General features: G+C 42.8%; 1 protein-coding gene across 1 annotated transcript in view; it reads right to left on the bottom strand.

Annotated features, from left to right (window-relative positions):
• sgip1a (SH3GL interacting endocytic adaptor 1a) overlaps positions 1 to 23,119 on the bottom strand; it is a 45,039-nt gene that overhangs the window by 21,656 nt on the left and 264 nt on the right. Inside the window, exons 2-3 of the mRNA XM_060066439.1 lie at positions 17,238 to 17,397; positions 14,340 to 14,384 (exon numbers count right to left, since the gene is read on the bottom strand). Of these exons, the coding sequence (XP_059922422.1) occupies positions 14,340 to 14,384; positions 17,238 to 17,280 (88 nt within the window). The 5' untranslated portion in view covers positions 17,281 to 17,397. The remainder of the gene's footprint in view (positions 1 to 14,339; positions 14,385 to 17,237; positions 17,398 to 23,119) is intronic.

Below are 23,119 nucleotides of genomic sequence, written 5' to 3'. Positions count from 1 at the left end.
TTAATAGATCACGAAATAGATTGTAACCAAACACATCACAATGGCGGGGCTATCGAGTACCTATCTAAATAAACAAAAAAGGTGCAACCCTTTCCTTTTGGGTTACCGTACCGTACAGTTACCGGTATACAGAAAGGCCAATCACAAACCAGCCACTCCATCTCCATGTTGGCGGGGTGTGATACCTGGGTAGGATGTCCCAGATCCCCCGCAGTCTGTGAGGACTGTTAGACCAACGATGAAAGAAGGCCATTTGATGCCAATACCAACCCCTAAGTTGCTCCCTTGATCAAATCCTTTAGAACCGTCGGGGGTTAGAGACGGAGGGCTGGCAGGGATTGAGGATGACAACAGGATGAAGGTGAATCCAACTCTACTGTTTGATCTTCTCATCAAGAGCAGTGGGGGGGGGGGGATAGAGACAGATGTATGGCAGGGAGAGGGATGAAAACAGGATGAAGGCAAAATGTATTTACTGCCTGATCAATCTACAGTGGGGGTCAGATACCGGGCTCTGGCCAGGTAAGGGAGGCGAGGGCAGGGCGGACATGTCCTCAATAAGAGTTTGGGGTCAGGGACCGGGTTCTGGCAGGGAGGACGGTGAAAACAGAACGAGGTGAAACCCTACTTTTACCGTGTAGCGATTCAATCATTCTTCTTCACTGTGTACGTGCATCGTTTCAGCTCCATACATCTTGTCTCATTAACTCCCTCCTTTCATCCCTCTCTCTCCTATGCTCCGCCCACCCACTGTGGCGCCCAACGGCTGCCGCTCACAGACCCTGGGCGCCGGGCACAGACCCTGGGCGCCGGGCACAGACCCTGGGCGCCGGGCACAGACGGAGTCGTGTTGTTGATCTTCCAACGGTCTAATTAGAAAGGACCGTTTAGGCCGTTGGGTTATGGCGAAACGTGAATGAGGTTATCGCGTCAATGGACAGAACACGTTTGTAAACCACAAAATGCCTTAGGAAAGCAGGGGGGGGGGGGGGGGGGGAATTACAACAGCCACCCAAGCTATGGACTGTTCAGGTTTCGGCCGTCTGGAAGGTGTTAATGGGGCACAGTCTACCAGACTCACAATCCGTTTTTTTTCCCCACAGGCCATCAGGCTTCTCAACCAGCTTCATTCATCAGAGTGATCATATTGATCACCCTGATATATGCGCCGCTCATGGTCAATGGACCGTTGATTTACGTCACCAAAATTCCATGCTCATGTTCATCTGCAAACTTTATATTTAGAACACTTATTCGGTGGGTCAGCTCGATCCCCAGCTCCTCCTAGCCGAGTGTTGATGTGTCCCTGAGCAAGACACTTAACCCTAACGAGGAGCTGGCTGACGCCTTGCATGGTTCACTCTGCCGTCGGTCTGTCAATGCGTGTATTAACTGACGTAAGTCGCTTTGGATAAAAGCGTCTGCTAAATGCCCTAAATGTAAATGTGAATGTTATTCACTCGTCCGTATTCTCCGTCTCTGTAACGACTTTCTTTCGGTTCGGCCATTCTTGTTGCTATTTATGCCATAATTTATTACCCTTTTTTACCCTGTGCATGGGATAAATAAAACACCTTGACAATCCAGAATGTACACTTTTGCCTGGTCCCATACTGTACAGCCTACTCAAGGCAACATTAGCTCAGAGCAGATGGCACAAAGCCTGAGAATCTCCCCTTGGGAAATGGGTGAAACCATCCAGGCTCTTTAGCAAAGGAAAAAAAGGGTTATGCTGAGCAAACCCGTTCAGAAGCCCACTAACGCAAATATATAGTGATGTATGAGCATGCATACAATTGTATCAGCACATAAAAAAGTGTATTAGGAGTCTTCCTGGCTTATACAAAATGGACACCTTCCACTCCTTGTAGAGAGAGAGGTGTCCCTAGCTATTCAAGTCACGTCCTCCCATCACAACAAATCACCACAGTGGCAGAAAGGAGAAAGGGATGAGATAAACATAGATTCTCTCCTCAACTTCCTGCATCCATCCTTCCTTCACTATATTGAGATTGCCATGCCAATTCAGCTGCCCCGCCTAAAGGCACATTTCAATAAGCCTGAAACAATTTCAGAAATCCAATCAATGGGTTTATTCATTCTACAGCGGGTGGAAATGTATATTTCGCTAACTGATTAATGTCTTGTCATGGTTTCATTTGAAACGTCATTAAACGGCGTAGTATGGCAGAGTGAGCACAAACTGTTGGTATTTAGTCAAGCAAATGCAGTCTGTTCCCAACAGGCTGTGTGTGTGTGTGTGTGTGTGTGTGTGTGTGTGTGTGTGTGTGTGTGTGTGTGTGTGTGTGTGTGTGTGTGTGTGTGTGTGTGTGTGTGTGTGTGTGTGTGTGTGTGTGTGTGTTTAACTAAACTAATCTCTTTTTCCATTTCTTACCCTAGTTCTCATTGTTTTGGTGCTATATGAACACTAAATGAACCCTTTACAACGGATGGTTCCATCAAAGTATGACTCCAACTAAACTTCAGTAAGAATCATTCTATAAACAGGACTTAATTTAGATAGAAAAAGGGAAGTTTTTTTTCCTTAAATAAACAAACCAACAACAAACCAAATATAATGCCACAAAATCATGGAGAATTCACTACATTTCCAAAGGTAGGTGCAATACGCAGACTGAATGAGATTCATCAACAATCAAAAGCACATGCTTCGTGTTTCTGACATCGTGGTCAGTCCTACCCCAGCAGGTCTCACTGGGATCGCTGATGACCGCATTGGAAGAAACCTTGATACCTGGAACCACTCCCACTCGGCTGTCGTTAACATTTCAAATAGTCTGGAGCGATTTGTGGGTGCATCTTGAGAAGCTGTTAATATATCTGCCAAAATGGTGTGGCTTGTTTACGCTTTTGTTGTGTTAGGCCTAAAAAAAAAGGCCTAACACAGTTGAGGTCATGGGTAGGTAGGGAATTTATTTAATTTTTTTATTTAATTTTTTCAAGCGGCAGCGAATGATAGGTAGGTTGTTTTCATTTAAAAGCGAGAAAATTTGCTCATCCTTCTATAGATTGAAGAGGTGCTGTACCCAAACGTAATTATTGTTCAAAAACATTTTTTTTTTTTTTTTAAAGCTCATAAAATAATTTGGGTCGCACATAAATTGACAGGGTCGGTCGGAAACCGGAACTAAACAATTTTCTTTTTTAGGCCTTATGTATTTTTGTATAATGCACAGGCTGGACTTATTTTTTTATCACAGTAATGAATGGTGCTTCAACAAGTATTATTACCCCATAACAGTCACTGACCAACACATTCTCAATGAGACCGTTGAAAGAACACTCCTTTGACACTTTCTATGGAAAAATTATTACATAAAGGCAATTAAGCATCTTGTTTAATTGCTTCCTACTTCTTGCATAAAGCTTTAATATGGTACAGGTGTATATCTAAAGGAGTACTACTGTGCACCTACCAGTCAGTGTTTACTAGTCAGTGTGTACTAGCCAGTGTGAGTGCGTTCATGCAAGCGTGCATAAAAAAGTAGCCTGTTTGTCATGTTTGTACGTTATTGGGTTCTCTTCCAGAGTAAAAATTGGCTGCCTGTGCAAGAAATTTGAATCCCTTAATGACCTTGATACCAGCTTATAACAATGTAGTACTAGCGTAATATTTTTTACCCCACAGAAGGGAGAGCGCAACATTTCAACCAACTCTTTCTTCACGAAATGCAAAAGGGTCACAACAAAGTGGACTGGCCTGACGAATCAGAAGTGACGATGCAAAATATTTTGAGGTCACCAATGATGTGTAATAGGGATGCTGCATTATGTGTTTTCGATTTCACCTTTTCAACTTTCAGTTTGTGCAGCTTCAAATGCAAAATGTTGCATGCAACTGATATGCAATATTTCCATCTGGTCTAGTGTGCGTTCAGGTAACTGTATCTACCTCAAGACAACAGCCTAATTAATAAATGAACTCCCATAACCCCAACTCTATTGCTGTAAGAGAAGCCCATCCTAGCAGCCCTCTGCCCTGCATGAATGCCCCTTGATGTTCGTGAGCAACCATATGGTCTCAGCAACGACCAGTCTTCAGACATACAGAGTATGCCTTTACACATCGATCCGCATAAAGAATATGCCCGATTGCTTGCCTGTAACAACAATGATCCTACTTTGTGCATGGGAAGATCCTATCCTCCTATGAACTCCTATCATTGTCTGAAAACGCCAAACACTTGAAAGCTTGATGATGCAGTTGTTGTTCACCAATGGAGGATAATAGAAAATATATTTGGTGTACAAATAGCCCTAAGCATAAAGCGAGAAACCAGTCAGGCTTCCAGCACAGTGTTTGCTGTGTGCCTCTCCTCCAGGCAAACAGAGATCATAAAGAATGAGTTTTGACTAAACTAGCATAACCTAATTTGAGATGGAAAGGAAAGAATTCTGGAGGACAGCTGATTCAGCAATATCTTTTTTATTTCTGAGTTTGTGCAGCTTATTGGACAATTTACATAAAACAGGTATACAGCCAATTTTAGTATTCAACAGACGTGTCTGAAACCTTATAAAAATGGTTTATTGGCTATTTGGGCAAATAGGACCGCTGTGGGCTAATATTTGTTCCACTACTATAAATCTAAATATGTGAATAATATATATTAAATATTCATACATAGAACATATAAATGGACTATCACGATATTCCACAAAAAACCACATGGAATGTTTTGACATACTGAGTGCCAAAAACAGACATCTGAATCCAAAAACCTACTTTAAACTGGAACAAACTGCAAGAGGGTTCATATGGAAAATAGAGTATGCTGTTGTTTCACTGCTGAAACGAGGTCATCGAGAACAAAAAAATCATGGTGAGGGAGCAGCAGGCAGACGTGAAGGAGGAGGGGATATGAGATGAAGATATGGGAAAACGTGTACAAGACTTCCATCCCTTCTGTCCTAGGAAGCGCACATCTACAGGCAGATGTCTAGCAACAAGAATGCTAGCCAGTTACTGGTTCTTCTCCTTTTATAGATGAGAATAAGAGCAATGTGTCATAATCAATGTTCGTTTTCGCCCGAGCGCAAAGCAAAGTTTAGTGGAAAGCAGACCTTTCCATCTTTAAAGAGATGAAATCTGCATCTTTTACAAGATCCTCTCACGTCAAAAAAAATGGCAACCTAAATGCAGTGCTTTCTATCCTTCTCTCCTTAGTCCACAACCTACCTCAATTTGACCACAGATATTTGACACCCCTCCTGCGCCAAGCTTACCATACATCTAGATTAGAGGTCAGAATTTGTGGTTAGCAGAGGAATTCACTAGTCTATTAACACCAGGGTTCTCGCTAGTTAGAAGGCCTCCTCAACTTCAGCTTCCCCGCCTCAAACATAACTATGTCTGTACCATGTACTATACCTGTCTGGGGTTTGGGTTGGTTTGTGAAGATGGGAGGAGATTTGGGAGGGAAAGGGACGAATCAAGGGTATGCATTAGTTTAATAATAAATGGTCACAAACATGGAAAGTCAAGAGGGGTTTCAGTAATATTATCGTTTAAATGACTGCTAGGGACAATTCTGTCACCCTTAACACTCATCAAATATACGCCTGTGAGAAACTCTAATTGACAACCTGGATTCACAGGACACTATTTGCTGCTAACAAACTCGAGAGCCTTATAGCTATGTTACAAAAATCGGCGTAGACCTTCTACTTGAATCATCAGAATTATGAACCAACAGGTAGAACAACTAAAACAAGTTTGAATAGATCTGAAATCCCACTTCTTAACCTAAAAATCCAGGGGCAAACAAAATGCAGGCTGAAGAGTCTGCAGCTGTTTCAGACAAATCAACTTCAAACAACCACTTGAACTAAACAGTGAATGTAATACCTGAATAATCACATTTTGGAGTGGGAATATAAACTGTTTGCAAACCACAGGCTAATAGAATACGAATGGATATAGAGACAGAGGCTACTTCAGCGATTCATAAATATTTTGTATGAACAGACACACACAGTTGATCAATCAACGAAGAACTGGACCAAAAACCGGGGTATCAATGTGTGCAAAATCAATTTAAAAGACATCTGTATAAATTCTCCTTTAACCTTTCAATTGGAGCGGTATGGAAAATGTATATTATCATAAGAATACATATTTCCACGACAGAACAGCCGTATGGAAAATATTATATTTGCTCGAGTCGAGCGATCTCTTATCAAACATCTCCTCAACGTTTCTGTCAGAGCTCTCCCATTCTCCAGCCAAGCTTTCATTTACTTCCTCTCTGAGGCACGAGTCGAGAGTGCCACACTGAACACCCAGGATTAGCAGGGCGTAGGATGCATTTGTACAAGCAATCCCTTGCAATTCGGTTCAACGTTTACACATGAAAAAGGACTGTCTGCAACTAATGATTATTTCATAGTAAATTGTAATCGTTGCAGCCCTCGTTTGAAAAACAAACCAGCTACGGCTTTGCCAATGCCCTTTGGTATTGGCAAAAAAAATTACAGTAATTCAGAATGATGTGTAGAGGACATCCCCATGAGGATTTCAAATTGTAGTACTTGACTGGTTTCCCGGCGGTGGTGAAAATCCATAAAACAATCGGAAAATTGTATTTATCTAGTGACAGTTCCATCATGATTAGCTCAAATAGCAGATGAGTGTAAGGTTAATGTTGAGAAGGCTACCCCCTTGAACCAGCCTCTTAAGGACGATCATAATAACTAATACAAGGCATGGAAAGCTTTATCCATACAACAACATGAAACAATCTATATCACAATTACTAACCAATGGCATGGAAAGCATCAGGCATACAATCCACATAAAACAATCTCTACTCTCCCTGTTGGGAATATCAGCTGCTCCTCTATCCTGAGGATGGTCTGAAGTCTGCTAATGAAATCCCATCTGCTGTGTGAGTCACACGCACACCATCAGATGGAGGAACGTCTCCCGTGCCATTTTCAGTTTAAATTACATCCCCTGCCAAAATTCATCTCACAAACACACACAGAGACAATCGAAAATCATCAATACCCACTAACAAATCATAAAGTAAAGGTTAAGGCCAGTGTATCTCCTTCATGTCCCATCACTTCAGTTTGAGTTGTACTGGCATTTATGATTACACGTGAATATTTGTTGGGAAGGATAAAAATGATTCAGCAACTCAATGGAGCAAAAAGTTGAGGAAATCCATTCGTGGGCAATGTGGTCTATGCATGGGTTTATTGCATTTATAGAGCGCTGTTCAAGACATCCACAGCACTTTACATAGTAGGCGTGTGGACGCGTGTGCGGTTATACGTGCGTGCGCGTGTTTGATCCTGTTATTTAGCGTAATCATGTAGCCATAACCATGTTACATTAGGACCGTTATTGTTGCTTCCATCAGAACTGTGAGCCTGTGATCAATTCAAGATGAATTAATGACAACTCTAGTCCTTTTCCTCTATGGTTTGGATTAAGAGCTGAGAAAATGGAGTACATGTTCCATTTGACTGCAAATCCAATGCAGACACATAGTATACACACAGAATTAATAAACAACATGTCACTATGCCTTCCCAAGTGTGTTTATAGCTGCTTATAAACAGAAATTTATTTTTCAGTGTGTCTTGCCATGGCAACGCTCTTCAATCAGAGTGCTTCCTGTGTTTCAGCATTAATTACGGTTGTAATCACAGCTGCAGCCAAATAACAGTGTAACACAGTACTAGTTGGTTTTTAACATGCCAATGACCACCGAAGGAGAACAACAACAATACGAAGAGACTAACATATTGCGCAAATAAAAAATATTTTTTTTCTTATTTATCTGAATACCCCATTTTTATTCAAGTGTGGTGAATTAAGACGTAACTCACAAAGCATTGCAAGCCAAAGTCAACCATTAGCTAATTCGATTGACATAGCATTTCCCTTGAAGACAGTTCATGTCGTTACCCACTAGTCAACTATAATGTCAACAGAAGGGCTAATGTAATGAAAAATGCAAACACTCTTTATTTGTTCCTGAATGACAGAGTTTACTGTCCAACTGTGTCCCTAAGTAAACTAGGGACACTTGCCCCATAGCTTAAAAAACCTGATTCCTCCGCATGTGCAAAGCGTATTTTTTTTGCTTTTTAATTACTTTCTTTCCCCATCCCTTCAAATCCTTCCAACCCTAAATCGTATCAACCCTAACGACTATCGCTCTGTCAATTCACCCATCTACTGGACTGTCGAACTATGCTTTCTTCAGTAGTGCTCTCCCCAGCGCGAAGGGACGGGGTGGATGGTGTTGGTGCTGCTGAGGGTAATCTCTTCCTGTAGCCGTGTATCTGCGTCACTGCTCTGTTGCATTCTCGGCCGATTGGAATTGACATCTGTTTGCACAGGCCTGGCCCACTGCCATGCTGCGTGCACACACACACACCATCAACCTAGAGCGTGGGACAAATCCACAATCATCCAAGACAAAAACAAAGGGCACACCATTTCCTATAATTACAATCATGTAAATTCTACACATAACGGGCTCAACGCACTTCCACTGACTCTTCAAGCCTAGTGGCGGCGGTGGCGGCGGTGGTGGCGGCGGTGGTGGTGGGGGCGGCGGTTCAGTGCAAACATAGAGAGGGCAAACGTGTGCGACTGTGCAAGCGAGGACTGTGTGGCAGAATGTTGAGGCAACATAGAGATGCGTGGTGGAGTGGAGAGCCGGCGGGCAGTAATGGCTCCTGAAAGCTGCCATTTCAACCTGGAGCTGGGCTATGACAGGTGAGACAAGGAGGAGGACTGTGTGAAAGCTTGAGAGAGTAGATAATAAAATTAATAAATCATAATTGAAGTGCTTAAAAGGTTGGGAGAATAAAGCAAAGTATATGTAAAGAACATAGCTGCCGATCAGGATAGCTTGGCGTTATTAAATATAAACAAGCACAGGGAAACCAAACAATCCTTCACCCTTCTCTTCCGTGAAGCTCTTGCTCATCAAGTCAGCCCAAAAGAAGACGGAAATGACAATGATGTTGCTTGAGCAAGGAGGAACTTAATACTCAACACAGGCGCTCCAGCCACTGTCCTTCCGATTCTATTCTTTATTCATTTTCCATTTCCCTCTGGGGCTTTCAACACTGTCAGGTGTTCTTTCCGTCCATCTCTCATAGTCCACACCGCCCTCTTCCTCTAGCCCATCCTCCTATCTCTGGCTTTACTCATCGTGTTTGTTTGGCTGGTCCATTAGGCTACACCTCTCTCTCTCTCTCTCTCTCTCTCTCTCTCTCTCTCTCTCTCTCTCTCTCTCTCTCTCTCTCTCTCTCTCTCTCTCTCTCTCTCTCTCTCTCTCTCTCTCTCTCTCTCTCTCTCTCTCTCTCTCTCTCTCTCTCTCTCTCTCTCTCTCTCTCTCTCTCTCTCTCTCTCTCTCTCTCTCTCTCAAAAGGTCAGATCACGTAATTCAGAACATAACATCTTACAATGCACATCCAAAGTAGATAGATACGAAGAGCCACATCAAGATATGAAGAGCCACATCAAAATCTATTTTTTTGTGCCGATAATTATTTCATAAAGCTTGCACGACTAGCAAAGGGCAATCTTCTTCCCCTGGAATACTGAGTTTTGCATTTATATTTCCCTGGAACAACACACAAACATATCTGTTTATCTGACTCTGATGGATATCTCACCAACATCCATCACATAAACTTGTGTGATGTACATATTGAACCATCAATCATAGATGGGCATGGCAAATGTGTGAACCAACATGACATGCGTGTGTGCGTGTGCCAACGCATGAAGATGAAATGTCGGACATGCAAGGGTGCTGTGGCGTCTAGTGTGAATAATACTATGAAGCATAGAGGCTTGTTATGGGATGTGCATTTGGAAGTATTTCCACTTCCTGCTGCTTTCTGGATTGTCTGTACCCACTCCGAGTCATCCTTCAAAAAAGCATTGAGGCTCTGTCAACCACAGAAATATCCATACTATGAACTCTGGCAAAGTCTTCCAAAGAGCATAAGAGCATTTACTTTCAACACGCACACGCACACACACACACACAGGTTCCTAAACTGCCCGTATTCATAGCAGAAGACACCTGCTGTGATGTGTCTTCTTAGAAGACTTCTTTGCCAATTTTCAAATGGCTTTATATCATTACAAGTGTATGCAAATCAACAGAATATTATTTCCTACATGTTGCCTGTCCCCAGATATCCTCGATACTTCACCAGCAAAAGCCAGCAGGATATTGTGTTTTGCATCATCCAGCGGATAAAACTAGCGGGGAGATCTGGGAGCAGGCAACATGGAGAAAGAAACATTGTAAATGAGCATATACTACCCATATTGTAATGTAACAAAGTGGGTTCCGGCAGTCCTTTGCAGTAGTCGTCACATGTAAATGGTTTCTCCTCCGTCCTCCATCTCTGCCAGACCTATAGTGTCTAGATCTTTAGGGTCCATATCCCTGGCCACTTACGACACTTTATTGAATATAAATAGCCACCTGGGTACCATGATAGTATTAAAGACCCGTGTGCCAGTCTTTGGAGTCCGATTACCAATGCGTTTGGCAACATCCGTTGTATGTGTGCACATGTATCTAGGATCATGACGGGGGTTGCTGGATCATATGAAAACACTCACTTGATAAAGGCCAGGCCAGAGAAAACAGAATACTGAAAGGTAGCGGTTGAGTTTCTCAGATACAAGTCACTGCATCCCACATACTTTTTGGGGAGAATAGTATGATTTCTGGGGAAAATAGTAGCAGAAAGATATCAATGTCTGATTTTAGCTACGGTTTGAATTCATTTTCTGGATTCCTCAGATCCCGTTACTTAATAGGATTTCCCTGGTGCAAACGTTTTAGAAAACGACTATCATTTAGAATATCTTTAGCATGATATTCATAATCCTCATCTCTGCGTGCTTTCCAAATAATCCTTCTAGAATTGTAATGAATAAAATATGCTTTATTACAAAAATAACTGAACGAGCAAAAAAACACAACAAAAAAGAGAAACATTTCTTTGCCAAGAATAGAAGTAAATACATATTGTTGGCTATCATGACCAATCCCTAATCCCAGGGAATAGAGAGAATAGCGTTTAGATTGCAGCCAAGATGTAGGTGAAGGGCCTATATATAGGCCTGAACGTCCTCCCTGACCTGTGTTTGGTGGCATTCCAGGAAAACAGTGTCCCCATAGCTCATCCTGTCTGGCTCCAGGCAGCAGGCCTACCTGTATGACTGGGGCTGCTGCTGCTGCTCACAGACACGAGTGTAAGTAGGCCACTCACAACCAGTAATGCAAGCTATTGGTGCTTCCATGCATTACGATAAGGTCGACGTCCCTCTAATTTGCAGGATTGCAACGAGGGATACCAGGAAAATGTCGAACAAATCTGTATCCTTATGTCCTTATGTTTAACGTCAGTAAACCTTTCCAATGAATGACAAGTGAAGCACAAGTCCTCGTATGTATACATGCCTCCCATTTAAATATCATCTATGCACATTTTCATTGTCCTCCCTCAACAAAATGTTTCTTGCTCGAAAGAGGTTACTTGGCTGACAAATTTATCAAGGGGGTACAGCAGTCAAAACAGTATGGGAAACACTGGATTAGGTAAAGAATTTTGTCCATTTAAAAATATGGACCAACAAGAGTATCATTCGTATTGGCCTGCTTGTAATACCTTCTTGTAATTCTTAGGTCTAAAGTCCTATGTCCAATGGCATCTGTTAATCTGCCAGCATGATTACCTGGGAGCAAGCTGAGAAAACCACCAGCGTGAATGAAACCACGGGCCCACCGCGACCAGAGCTAAGCACACAGGGGGCCTGTAATTCCCTCCCAAAAGGAAGGGCGCAGGAAATAGTGTGCATACTGTGGCATTACCAGCCTCGGTACTTAAATCCCTCAAATATGCAGGGACAATATAAAAGAACAAGATACCTTTCGCATAATTTATTGTAGGAACATCCTCTTAAATGCTCACCAACAAATAACATCAAGATAACTTTATCCTAATTTATTGGAAGAACAGCCTCTAAAATGCTCATCAACAAATAGCACCATTATTTTGTCTTCCCCCTGAAATCTAGAAAACAGCCGCCAAGGGTATAGTAGGGACAATATGCTAGCCCTGCTAATGGCTAGCATGCTTAATATAGGAGTACTAACGTGGATTAGTGTCCAATTTTAACACCTGACTGTAATCCCGCCTGCATGGAGTGCATGCTAAGCCTGCACGAGCTATCCTAATGGAGGAGTGGCCGCGGTGCTATTTACAGATTGTTGATTTTCTTCCTCCTGGTACTGTTACCTAACACCTGGCCCATGACACACATGCAACCGGGTGCCGCAGCAAAGAGGAGGAGGCGGCCAACATGAAGAAGATCTTACTCATCACTCCCTCAATGAACACAGCCTTTTGTTATACTGTGTGTGTGTGTGTGTGTGTGTGTGTGTGTGTGTGTGTGTGTGTGTGTGTGTGTGTGTGTGTGTGTGTGTGTGTGTGTGTGTGTGCAAATAGTGTGTCAATATACATACACAAACCAGATCGTTGTGACAGGGGATTGCTGCACTGTACTCTGAATACGATACTTTATGTTTATGTTGTTTGATTATTGTTAATAGTTTGTGCATGAGCATTACTCAATGAAAAGAAGGGTGCCATATCACCTTTCCTTGCCTATATCTTCACCCGCTACAGTGTGTATACTTGAACTTCTTCCACATAGGTAAAGAAAAGGGATGCATCTTGTTGTCTTTTTTGTTGAAAGGTGCTTTACAGTACAATTAGCCTATTTGAGACTGTCTGAGCTAAATAAATAAGGAATCCATCTGCCAGTTTATCATTATCCACATTACCAATAATTGTGTTTAAAATGGAAAAGCAATAATGTTGCGATATAGATCCGGGATGCAAAAATAATGGTTGGGATATTGGATTTTGTTAATACTGGATGGTCATCTCTAATAGAAAGTTTGAATATAGATAATCTCATTAATGGCTATGGGCAAGAGGAAAGTTCCCCCTGGACTAAAGTAAACAAGACAGGCCGCTGAGCATGAACGACACAATGCATACATAAGTGCAAAGATTAGTGGAAATAACAGCAAACAAACCATGAGATGGCCTTGAAGAAAACCTCACTCTTAATCAGGACATGATAGCACAAACACTCTTTAACACTCGATAATTATGTGACATTTTGAAAAGCAGGTAGTTAAAAGGGAACAATTTTATGAAATCTAAACTGTGTTTGGGGATTACACAAAACGAATGGAGAACAAGAACAGTAGATCCCCCCTTTCACAAAAAGGTTCAGAAGCGTCGCTAGTAAAAATAATAGTATGGTTAACGCATGTAGAAGGCTGGAATTGGACTACTGTGCACATTGCTATGAAATATAGCATCATTTACAATGTTAGGGTTGATAACAAATGAAAGAGTGTATACTGAACTATAACTGAATCGAACGGATGGATAAATCAATGAATTCATTCATTCATTTATTAAAAACAGAGCTTGCTGGAGGCCAGCTGCATAGATAGAGAGTCATCCTTAAATCCCTGGTGTAGCTGTGATGATGTCATGAAATTAAAGGGACATGATACTAAAACGGCCGTTTCATTCCCTCCAGATGTCTAACACCAATGCCATTAGCTCGGGAAAAGGTGTGTGAAAAAAACAACGATCCTTAGACATGGTTCCCATACAGCTTCTGCCAAACGACCTCGCAGCCTGAGTAGATGCAAGACGGGTAATGCACCGTGTGTGCATCAAGCATGTGGCAGTGTGTCACGGTTGGTAAGGGTGCACACACACACACACACACACACACATAAACACACAATACAACACAAAGAGAATTTCTACAAGTAAGTACAGCCTGCAAGCTGGGCACATAAGCCCCCACTGCACAATAAATCCTAATCCTTTACGTTGACGGGAAGACCATAATACACACTACCAGACCAACACTGACGTGCGTATGTGCTTGCATTAGCCCAGCTATTGTGCTGCCATGGCAAGAGACACACAGTGGTGCCCTTCCCTTTAGAATGACATGCAAGTCCCCAGTATGCATGGTCTCAAAATAGCACCACAGCTTATGCCATTTGGAGGTATAAAACACACACACACACACACACACACACACACACACACACACACACACACACACACACACACACACACACACACACACACACACACACACACACACACACACACACACACACACGGCAGTGGAAGCACCTTGGGACAATGGCATTGAGGAGTATGTTGAATCAAGACAAAAAGGACATTTAACAGCAAAAAAGGTAGAGCTTTCTTACCTTCCATCATGGTTGCAGATTTGCATTCCTCTATTTCCAATGATCCTGGAACGAAATTAAGATGTTCAGGATGGGAGGGGGGGGGGGGGGGGGGGGGGGTCCGGGTGGTGGAAGGGAGCACAGCAGAGGAGTGCCCCTGGTTACTAGGATGAACGGCACTGGATAAACACAGCAATAGAACCTCACCAGCAGCTAGCCGTGTGTGTGTGGTTGATGAATGCGTGTGTGCGCGTGGCTAACGCCCTGGCTAACAGCGAGCCTCCTACACCCCCAGACGTTGGCTGTCAGATGGCCGGCAAAGAGAGACACACACACAGAGGGAGAAGGAGAGAGAGAGAGAGAGAGAGAGAGACAGAGAGAGAGAGACAGAGACAGAGAGAGAGAGAGAGAGAGAGAGGTGGGGGTGGGTGCAGGCTGGGCTAGCTGCTGATCAGAGCTTAAGCCATGGATGCTGCTACTGCTCGTCCAACCTCCAGCCCCAGGATGCTGAGAAATGTGTGTGTGTGTGTGCGCGTTTGTGAGGGGATGAAAAAGGGGAGGGGCAGAGAGGGAGAGGGGAGGGGGAGGTGTATGTGTATATACGCGTGTGTGGAGGGGAGCGGGAATGTGGGTAGGGTTTGCTGAGGTCACAGCTGGCCTCAGCCAATGCCTGGAGTTGAGTGGAGTCACATGACGTGCAGCCTTAATCTCCTGACACTATGGCCCAGGAGAACGGTTGACTGGGAATCTCTCTCTCTCCCTCTTGCTCTAACATGCGCAGAAATTGCACACACGTCACATGAAACGAAATTCACATTCATAGATACACGCAGTTACTAATGGCAAAGCAGTCGTTTGCTTGCATGTGTATATTAATACACGTGCACATGCTTCTCAGTGCATGCGTGTGCTTGTGTGCGTGTCTGTGTGTGTGTAGCAGGCTTGACATTTCTAATGTGCAGGTGAGAAGGAATGGGTAGACGGAGATACAGTTGAATAAACACAGCAGAACATTTCTAGTACTCTAGAATTTGACCAACTAGAGCTGGACAAATTATATCTTTATACCATATTTTTAGCTTGGGTATAGCTTGGGGTTTTGTCATAGCAATATCCATTTATTACATTCACCACAGCGAGGGAATCCCCATCAGTAGCAATGTGGATGACAACCAAGCAAAACGTTTACTGATCAGTAATAAAAACCAAAGCCCAGTTGGTGTGTGTAGTCTCACAGGGAAATGTTGACATTACATGTGCAACATATAGGTCTAAAATGGTTTTATATTGCTGTATTGTCATTGTAACTGCAACCGCCCCCCCCCTCTCCTCCCACCTCTCAGTAGCCCCTGCTGATCAGCGTGACGTCATGGCAACGCATGACTACGCTGTTCAAGAAGGAGCTAGCATTGAGGGAGGGTGTGTGAGCGACATTGGTACAATTTTGAAAATGAATAATTTTCTAGTGTTATGATTAACATCTACATTACTTGTGGTATAAGAACAACATTCACCTTAAAAACTAAAGTGTAAAGATGCTAAATAATGTAACAGCTATAGACCCGACCACTCAGGTTCTGGGTGCAGGCGGTCTATGGGCATGAGTCACGCATCTGACACGAGCCAGCTGGATTGCCATGCTCACCTCTCCGTCCAAGTCTCTCCCTCGCTCTCCCTCTTTCTCTCGGGCTGTCTACCCAAGTCTCCCTCCCTCTCTCTCTCTCTGGCTACCCAAGTCTCCCTCCCTCCCTCTCACTCTCTCTCTCGGGCTGTCTACCAAAGTCTCTCTCCCTCTCACTCTCTCTCTCGGGCTGTCTACCCAAGTCTCTCTACCTCTCACTCTCTCTCTCTGTCTGTCTATCAAAGTCTCCCTCTCTCTCTCTCTCTCTCTCTCTCTCTCTCTCTCTCTCTCTCTCTCTCTCTCTCTCTCTCTCTCTCTCTCTCTCTCTCTCTCTCTCTCTCTCTCTCTCTCTCTCTCTCTCTCTCTCTCTCTCTCTCTCTCTCTCTCTCTCTCTCTCTCTCTCTCTCTCTCTCTCTCTCTCTCTCCCAAAGTCTCTCTCCCTCTCTCTCTCTCTCTCTCTCTCTCTCTGTCTACCAAAATCTCTCTCCCTCAGTCTGTCACTGTCTGTCTCTGTGTACCCAAGTCTCGGTGTATCTCCAAATCTCTATCTCTCAAGCCACTGGGTCTGTACATCTTTCTGTTTATTTTTTGACGTCCTTTAGCCCCATTTATTGGCCAATTTCCCCCCCCCCCCCGGACTCTTTCTTTGGACTCCATGTGTCTGAATCTGTCACCACCCCTCCTCCTCCCTTAATGGCCGGCAGATGCTCCATAGTCTGATTAACCACGTGCGCACGCACGCACGCACGCACGCACGTACACATACACAGAATCACACACAAACGCACATCTCCAAGCCCATCTGCCCAATATCTCTTTATTTACTCACGCTTGGGTCAGTCAAGCAACACCCCCTCCCTCTCCTGTACTGTATGTGCTTATATAATTACGTTCACAGTGGCTCAGTGTTTGGCTTCTACTCTACTGCCTTCTAGTGGTAGGAAAAGCCTACTACGTCACCTGAGGATTATAGTGCTTTGGCACAAAATATTTCATTTTGTCTTCGACGCCACATCCCTAAATTCCCATCTGGGATTATCAAATGTAATCTAAATGTTGACATAAAAAGGTGAAAGAAGTATCTACTCGGTAACGTAGAAGTTAGGCTTCAGATCATCAATCACAAGCGTCACATCATTCCATAGTTCACATGCTTTGGCCTAAAAGCAAAGTATGCTTGTTAGCTTACCTCACGCAGGATAGAATAACCATTTTGTTGAGCCCCTGCACCTGAGATGAACAACCAACTAGCAATCAATATAAAGTCATGGTGAACCCGTGGAGGACAGTGGTCCTACCTGCGATGATGCGAAACCAGCCAGTGCACAGCTCCTCAGCCATTTACTGCTCACCCCATGGACCCACCATTCACCCCAGCACCAAGCGAGAGGAGCAGGCGGAGGTGGTGGTGGAGGAGGAGGAGGAATCGTCTGAGAAAATGGAGACAGAGGGCCTGTCCTGGGAAAAAGAAGAAAAGGAGAAGAGTGATGAAGTGGGAGTAAGAGATAGGGTTGGAAATGACCGGTGCTGTATAGAGGACATGCAGGCAAGTTATCCGCACACAGAGCCAGTGGAGAATCTAAATGTGGCACAGTGAGAGGAGAACAGAGCAGTCAAGGTGATGATGTCCCAATTTTCAATTCAGTGCAACACATGCGCAGACACACATATACACTGCTGACATTTAAAGTAGGTCCCAGATCAGTGGTTTATTAGAAACAATGCATACTTAGGACTAGAAATGCATTCTTTGTAAAAAAAAAGTATGATTAGTTGGTTTGTAGATAATATTTTTGTTTATCATGATATAGTTGCCATACTGAAAATAAATTATCAAAAAACACAATTAAGGCAGACTTCTTGAAGAGCTACACAAATGTTGTTTTTCTTTTTTGTCTTTTTAATCAAGAGGAATTATGTAGTTTAGTCGCCATCTGCTGGTTTCTTTAGATTATGCACATTTGCCCCCTCCATCGTGCCCAACTATATTCATGTTATTCCCAAAACTGTTACCCCCTCTGCATTCATTTATCTGGGCTGTGCCTATATATTCGCGAATTTCGCGTAAAAATAAAGGGATTTAAAAAATGATAATTGAACCACTTCACCACACAAAGAGGCACGCACGCAAGCACAGGCACACACACACACACACACCGTGCCAATGCTGTAATTTCTCAAAAGTGCCCCCCAAGGGCCTGTCACTCATGTAGAGTGGCACCAAAAGTAAAACTAGGCCTTCACGTTACATGTTCCATTACGTCTCTGGCTCAGTCAATGCTCTATCCAATACCTGACCTATTTTTTTATCCTACTCTTTTAAACTTTTCACCTGTGGGGGGCAGTCTTGCCCTTAATCTATTCCAAGTTTAACATGATGACGTCTTGATCATTCCCACAAACTCACAAAGGCTTGATTTCCATTTAAAAAAGCTTTATGGCACGACTATTGTTGTGAACAGTATTACCAATGCATTATTATCTTTATTCTTTGTACCTGATGGAATTATGTTTCCTTACCCTATGAGGGTTTTGTAAATAATTATATAAACATACATACACATTTTTTTTTATACATTGGTAGTCAAGGCAGGGCCCTATTGTTGTTAAGGCGGCCGCCTTAACTATACAATGCTGGGGAAACACCAATCCAACACAGGCTTGCATAAGTATGTCCACGTAGCCTATTTATTCACTCCTGCATTGCTCATTTCTTAGATTTCCCCATCAACTGACTTGTCCGATAAGCAGACAGGCAGGCAGCCAAGCCATGGCCGTCGTCCCCCTCCCCACCTGCCCTGATGAGATGATCGGGGAGCAACAGACACACACACACACACACACACACACACACACAGACAGACTCCCGCCCACACAGCAATTAGGCCATCAGGCCGGAGTCAAACCAAAACATTTGATTTAGTGGGGAAAGACACGGGGGCCGATAAGGCAAGAGACTGTGGCAGCCAACACCCAGCGAGTGCCTACGTGCCCGGCACAACATACCCCCAACCCTCCACATTGTCGGGCTGACACAGAGGGCCGTCATCAGCCGAGGTAATAGCCAAGGCCATGTGACGCTGTCCTCATATAAACAGAGAGGGGAACTCAAAAGGCAAGGGCCATATGGGCTGTAATGTTTTCGGTGTAATTAGCGCACCCTTTTCCAAGTGTGAGTAATTGTTTAGTGTACTCTTAGGATGGTTTGTCTAAAGAGATTGTCCGTAATTTTTCAGACTTTGTTGTGGCAAACAAAAACATGATGGCAGTTAGTCAGCTTAACTAAAAGTTTCAGTGATTTCTGAAAGTTGTGTTAAATGAACGAGGGAAAATTGCAAAGGGTTCACGATTGGATTGATACATTATGAATTTAGAGTATTTTCATGGGGGAGCTTTATGCTTGCTTGTCATCATAAAGGTAAATATGGAAGTGAGTTTGTGTGGGGAATTGTGATGGTCGGTCAAACTCGAGGGAAGACTAGTTTCCTTATCCAGGAATGTTGCGGAGAATGGATAATTATGGAAGCTAATAATTTAGCCCATAATTTAGCTAGGATTGGTTGATTTTGTTGGATTTGAGGCAATCGCTAAATGTTCCAATCTAGGCCACAATAGCTCTTAAGGCAAATGGTTGCCTGACCATGCTGGTAATGTAGACGGCTGAATGGTTGTTACACTGTATTCAATAAAATGTAATGAATAGCAAATCCGCTTTTTATTATTATTTTTTGTACACAGGCAGATTTCAAGCTAAGCCTTACTATCACAGGCTAATAATATCAGCATCACCCTTGTCGTTGTTTTTCACCACAGTTTGTGTACTATAAATAAAAAAAAAAAACTGTTTGACAGTAACCTTGTCGTCCCCATTATCAGTAACCCTCGTGACTCATTGCAGCTTTGTTTCCCCCCCTGTGCTGGCCCCCATCCTTCCAAACCCCCTGGCCCGACCCCAGCCTAGGGACAGAGGGTGGATGGAAAGAGATGAGCTCACTATCACTAAACCGGCGCTGCTACGGTCTGTGGTCTCCCTGATGAGCGCGCTGATACCGCGCGGGTCCAGTGTGTGTCTCCAACGGCAATTACCAATTTCTACATGGGGGCCCCCCTGCCCAAATAAATACACAGCACAGCTCCACTTTACAATCGGTTCCCATCTATAAACACTGGAGCCCTGGCTGGCAGTCTGGGGCTAAAGACAAGCTTCAGGCTCGGCTTCAAAGAACACTTTTTCCTAGAAGTACTGAATAACTCGGAGACAAAGAGAATATAAAGGTTCTTAGAATATGTTAGTTTCCAGTTATCAGTGTGAGGAGAGGCAGATAAAGGAATAGCACAATACGTCTTGATTGTTATACAAGACTAAATTAATTTTAATTGTGCTGCAAAGGATGTGTCTTTCAGTTTGCGGGAAAAAAAAAAATCGGTATTAATTTGATGATCGTTTGCGTTATTCAAACAAATATGTTTTATTCCCCTAATTCCCAACTGGCTTGCTGGCTCCAGTTTAGCTGGACACCCACCAGTGATGCTATTGTAGGTTATGAGTGTGGCGAATGAGCTGCCAACGGTGGGCTAGGCCCCTCGAGTGACGCAGTACATCCTGGCCAATAAAACATGATCAGATCAAAATAGACGTGTGAACCATTTAATTGTAGTCTTTCTGGGTTTTTTGCAGAACTGGACTCGTGTGTTGGATTTTGTATAGAGCTTATATTGAAACTAGGACTCTATGATCAGAGACTATGGGCAGATTGCCCCTTTTCTAGCGGTTGATAGGTAATCCAGGAAGTTCGATTTAAATCACTTAATTCACCATTCACTGCACCGCAATTTAACCGCTGAATTTTTAGTTATTGGTTCACCTTACATGTGGCGCAAATAAGTGTAATAGGCAACACTTATACACTTGTACAAGCATAATCAGGTTCCATCTCAAGTTATTCAGCTAATATAGTAGTAAATGTCTAAATAAACCCTTTAAAGTCACCATGAGACTACCCCTAGAACATGCTGCTCTTCGGTCCTACAACATGCAGGGCTGGTAAGATCTTTCCAGTGGAGCATTTGTTTGTATCTTGGCCATTAAATACCAATGCTGAGGCGCACAGAAAGATGCCCCACAGAGTTCTTAATGGTATTTCCTGAATGTAGATAGAACACACACACTATGGCCCAAGTGAAAACTAGATTTGGGCGGATTGCAAAGAAAGACAGCACACATGCATGCATAACTGAGTCTATACAGGTCTGAGTCATACAACTATCCCCACAAACCTTTCCAAAGCAAACCATATAGGGAAAATAACAGGGGATGTGATTAGGTTTGACATGCTATGAAATGCTCCGTCATAAGAATGCTTGAAAGAATCTGTAATCGTGAAATAACGAATGTAATACTTGTTAACAGCAGGTTGTCTGTTCTCCTTGGATGAACATGATATCAGCCTTTTAATCAAAACCTGATTGTATGATTCCACATCCAGGCAGTTCCCTGAGGCAAGAAGGATTTATTGAAACAATCAAGGCTTTTTTAAACGCAACATCTTGACAAAGGAAACAGATTGATTCCAGGAACTTTCCAAGGCTCACTTCCCTGGCCGAGCAAGACCGGAACTGAAACTCGTTCCTCGACATGATCCCACTACACAAGCTTTTCTCAGGGAAAAAAAAACACCACTCCTGTGTGCACAACTTCTCACGTAATTCTGACCTTTGTGTGAACTGAAAAATCTGCAAATAGCCACTCGAAGGATTTGCATCCATGTTATCCATTAAGTGTTTTGTATAGCTTTTGTATAGCTACATAACTAAGTTAACCAACAACTATTAAGATATTATGTACTTAAAGTGGAACTCTCAAAGACTTCCATGTAAATAAATGTCTGTCTAGTCACTATCTATTGCCAATGGAGGTTACACAATGGTGATTATGTCTGTCCCATTGATTAAAGCCCTTGCATTTGAAGTAATATTTGGTTTGACAGAGGCCAATGTTTTATGTCCTCAGTGATGAGGCACATGGACACCTTCAAAACCACCTCTCTGGGTAAGATAAGCCATGTCTACTATACAGGGGCCGACCCACGTGTCTGACAATACTGTACCAGCACTGGTTAACCAATAGCATAAGCTACAACATTGATCCATCTCTAATGAAAACACCAAACTTCATTGATTACCATATTTCCATTCAGCACCGATGCCAGGACTCTTGCGTAATGCACCCAGGCAATAATTAATCAAATGTCAGACATCCTGTCAACCGTTGGCACAGAGTGGGATTCAAAACAAACAAAAACTCTATTGCAACAGTACTGAAAAATATATTGACTTTAGTAGAACCACAACAAAATACAGACAAAATACAAAAGTAGTAACGACGTAAAAGTAGTGTGATCTCCAGTCAACTGATCTTAGAAAAATGTCAATACAAACACGCACTTTAAAACACCCCATGTATATGTATATTGATATGTACAGGGATGAATTACATAGACTAGACTTCCGAACCACATTCCATTTTATACTGAGACTTAATTTGGGTCTGGCTTTGTTTTCTTGAGGAGGGCTCTTGCAAATATTAATGAATGCAATAGCTATAATTTAACTAATGTTGAGTAATTCAGTTGGGAAAACTTAATTTGTCTATAACTGCTAGAGGCAATGAAACAACATTTATGTAGAAACATGTAGGCTATATAAACTGACTCTATTATACGTAATAGTATATTAAGACAATTGAACCGATTGACGAAAACAATTCAAGTTATAACACTGCAATCATGTGGCCTCTATTCTCGACAAGCTGCAACTTGATCTTAATTAGCAGAAAGTTATGTACAGTATGTCCCAAGAGCATTACGTGAATATTCACTGTATAAATACAATTAAATATTTGGCACTTCAATATTTAGACTTTACCGAAGATCTAAATTAAATTTAAATTGTAATCATCATTAATAGCCCATGATCATAAGCACGTGCGAAAAAACAAAACATGTGCACGTTTGCTCTTAATGTTGACATGCACGTGTGAATGCTAGAATAAACGACTTAATGACGTCAGTGATTATTCATAGAGCTGAATGAGAAACCCTATATGACTATCTTTCATCCCAAGTAACTCAGCAAGGAAGTCGTTCCTCTCAACAACCTGACCACTTGACACCCCCTCCAG

Source organism: Gadus macrocephalus, chromosome 12, assembly GCF_031168955.1.
Source record: "Gadus macrocephalus chromosome 12, ASM3116895v1".
Classification (NCBI taxonomy): domain Eukaryota; kingdom Metazoa; phylum Chordata; class Actinopteri; order Gadiformes; family Gadidae; genus Gadus; species Gadus macrocephalus.
The sequence above is the reverse complement of the archived record's forward strand: the minus strand, read 5'-3'. Positions and strand labels throughout refer to the sequence as shown.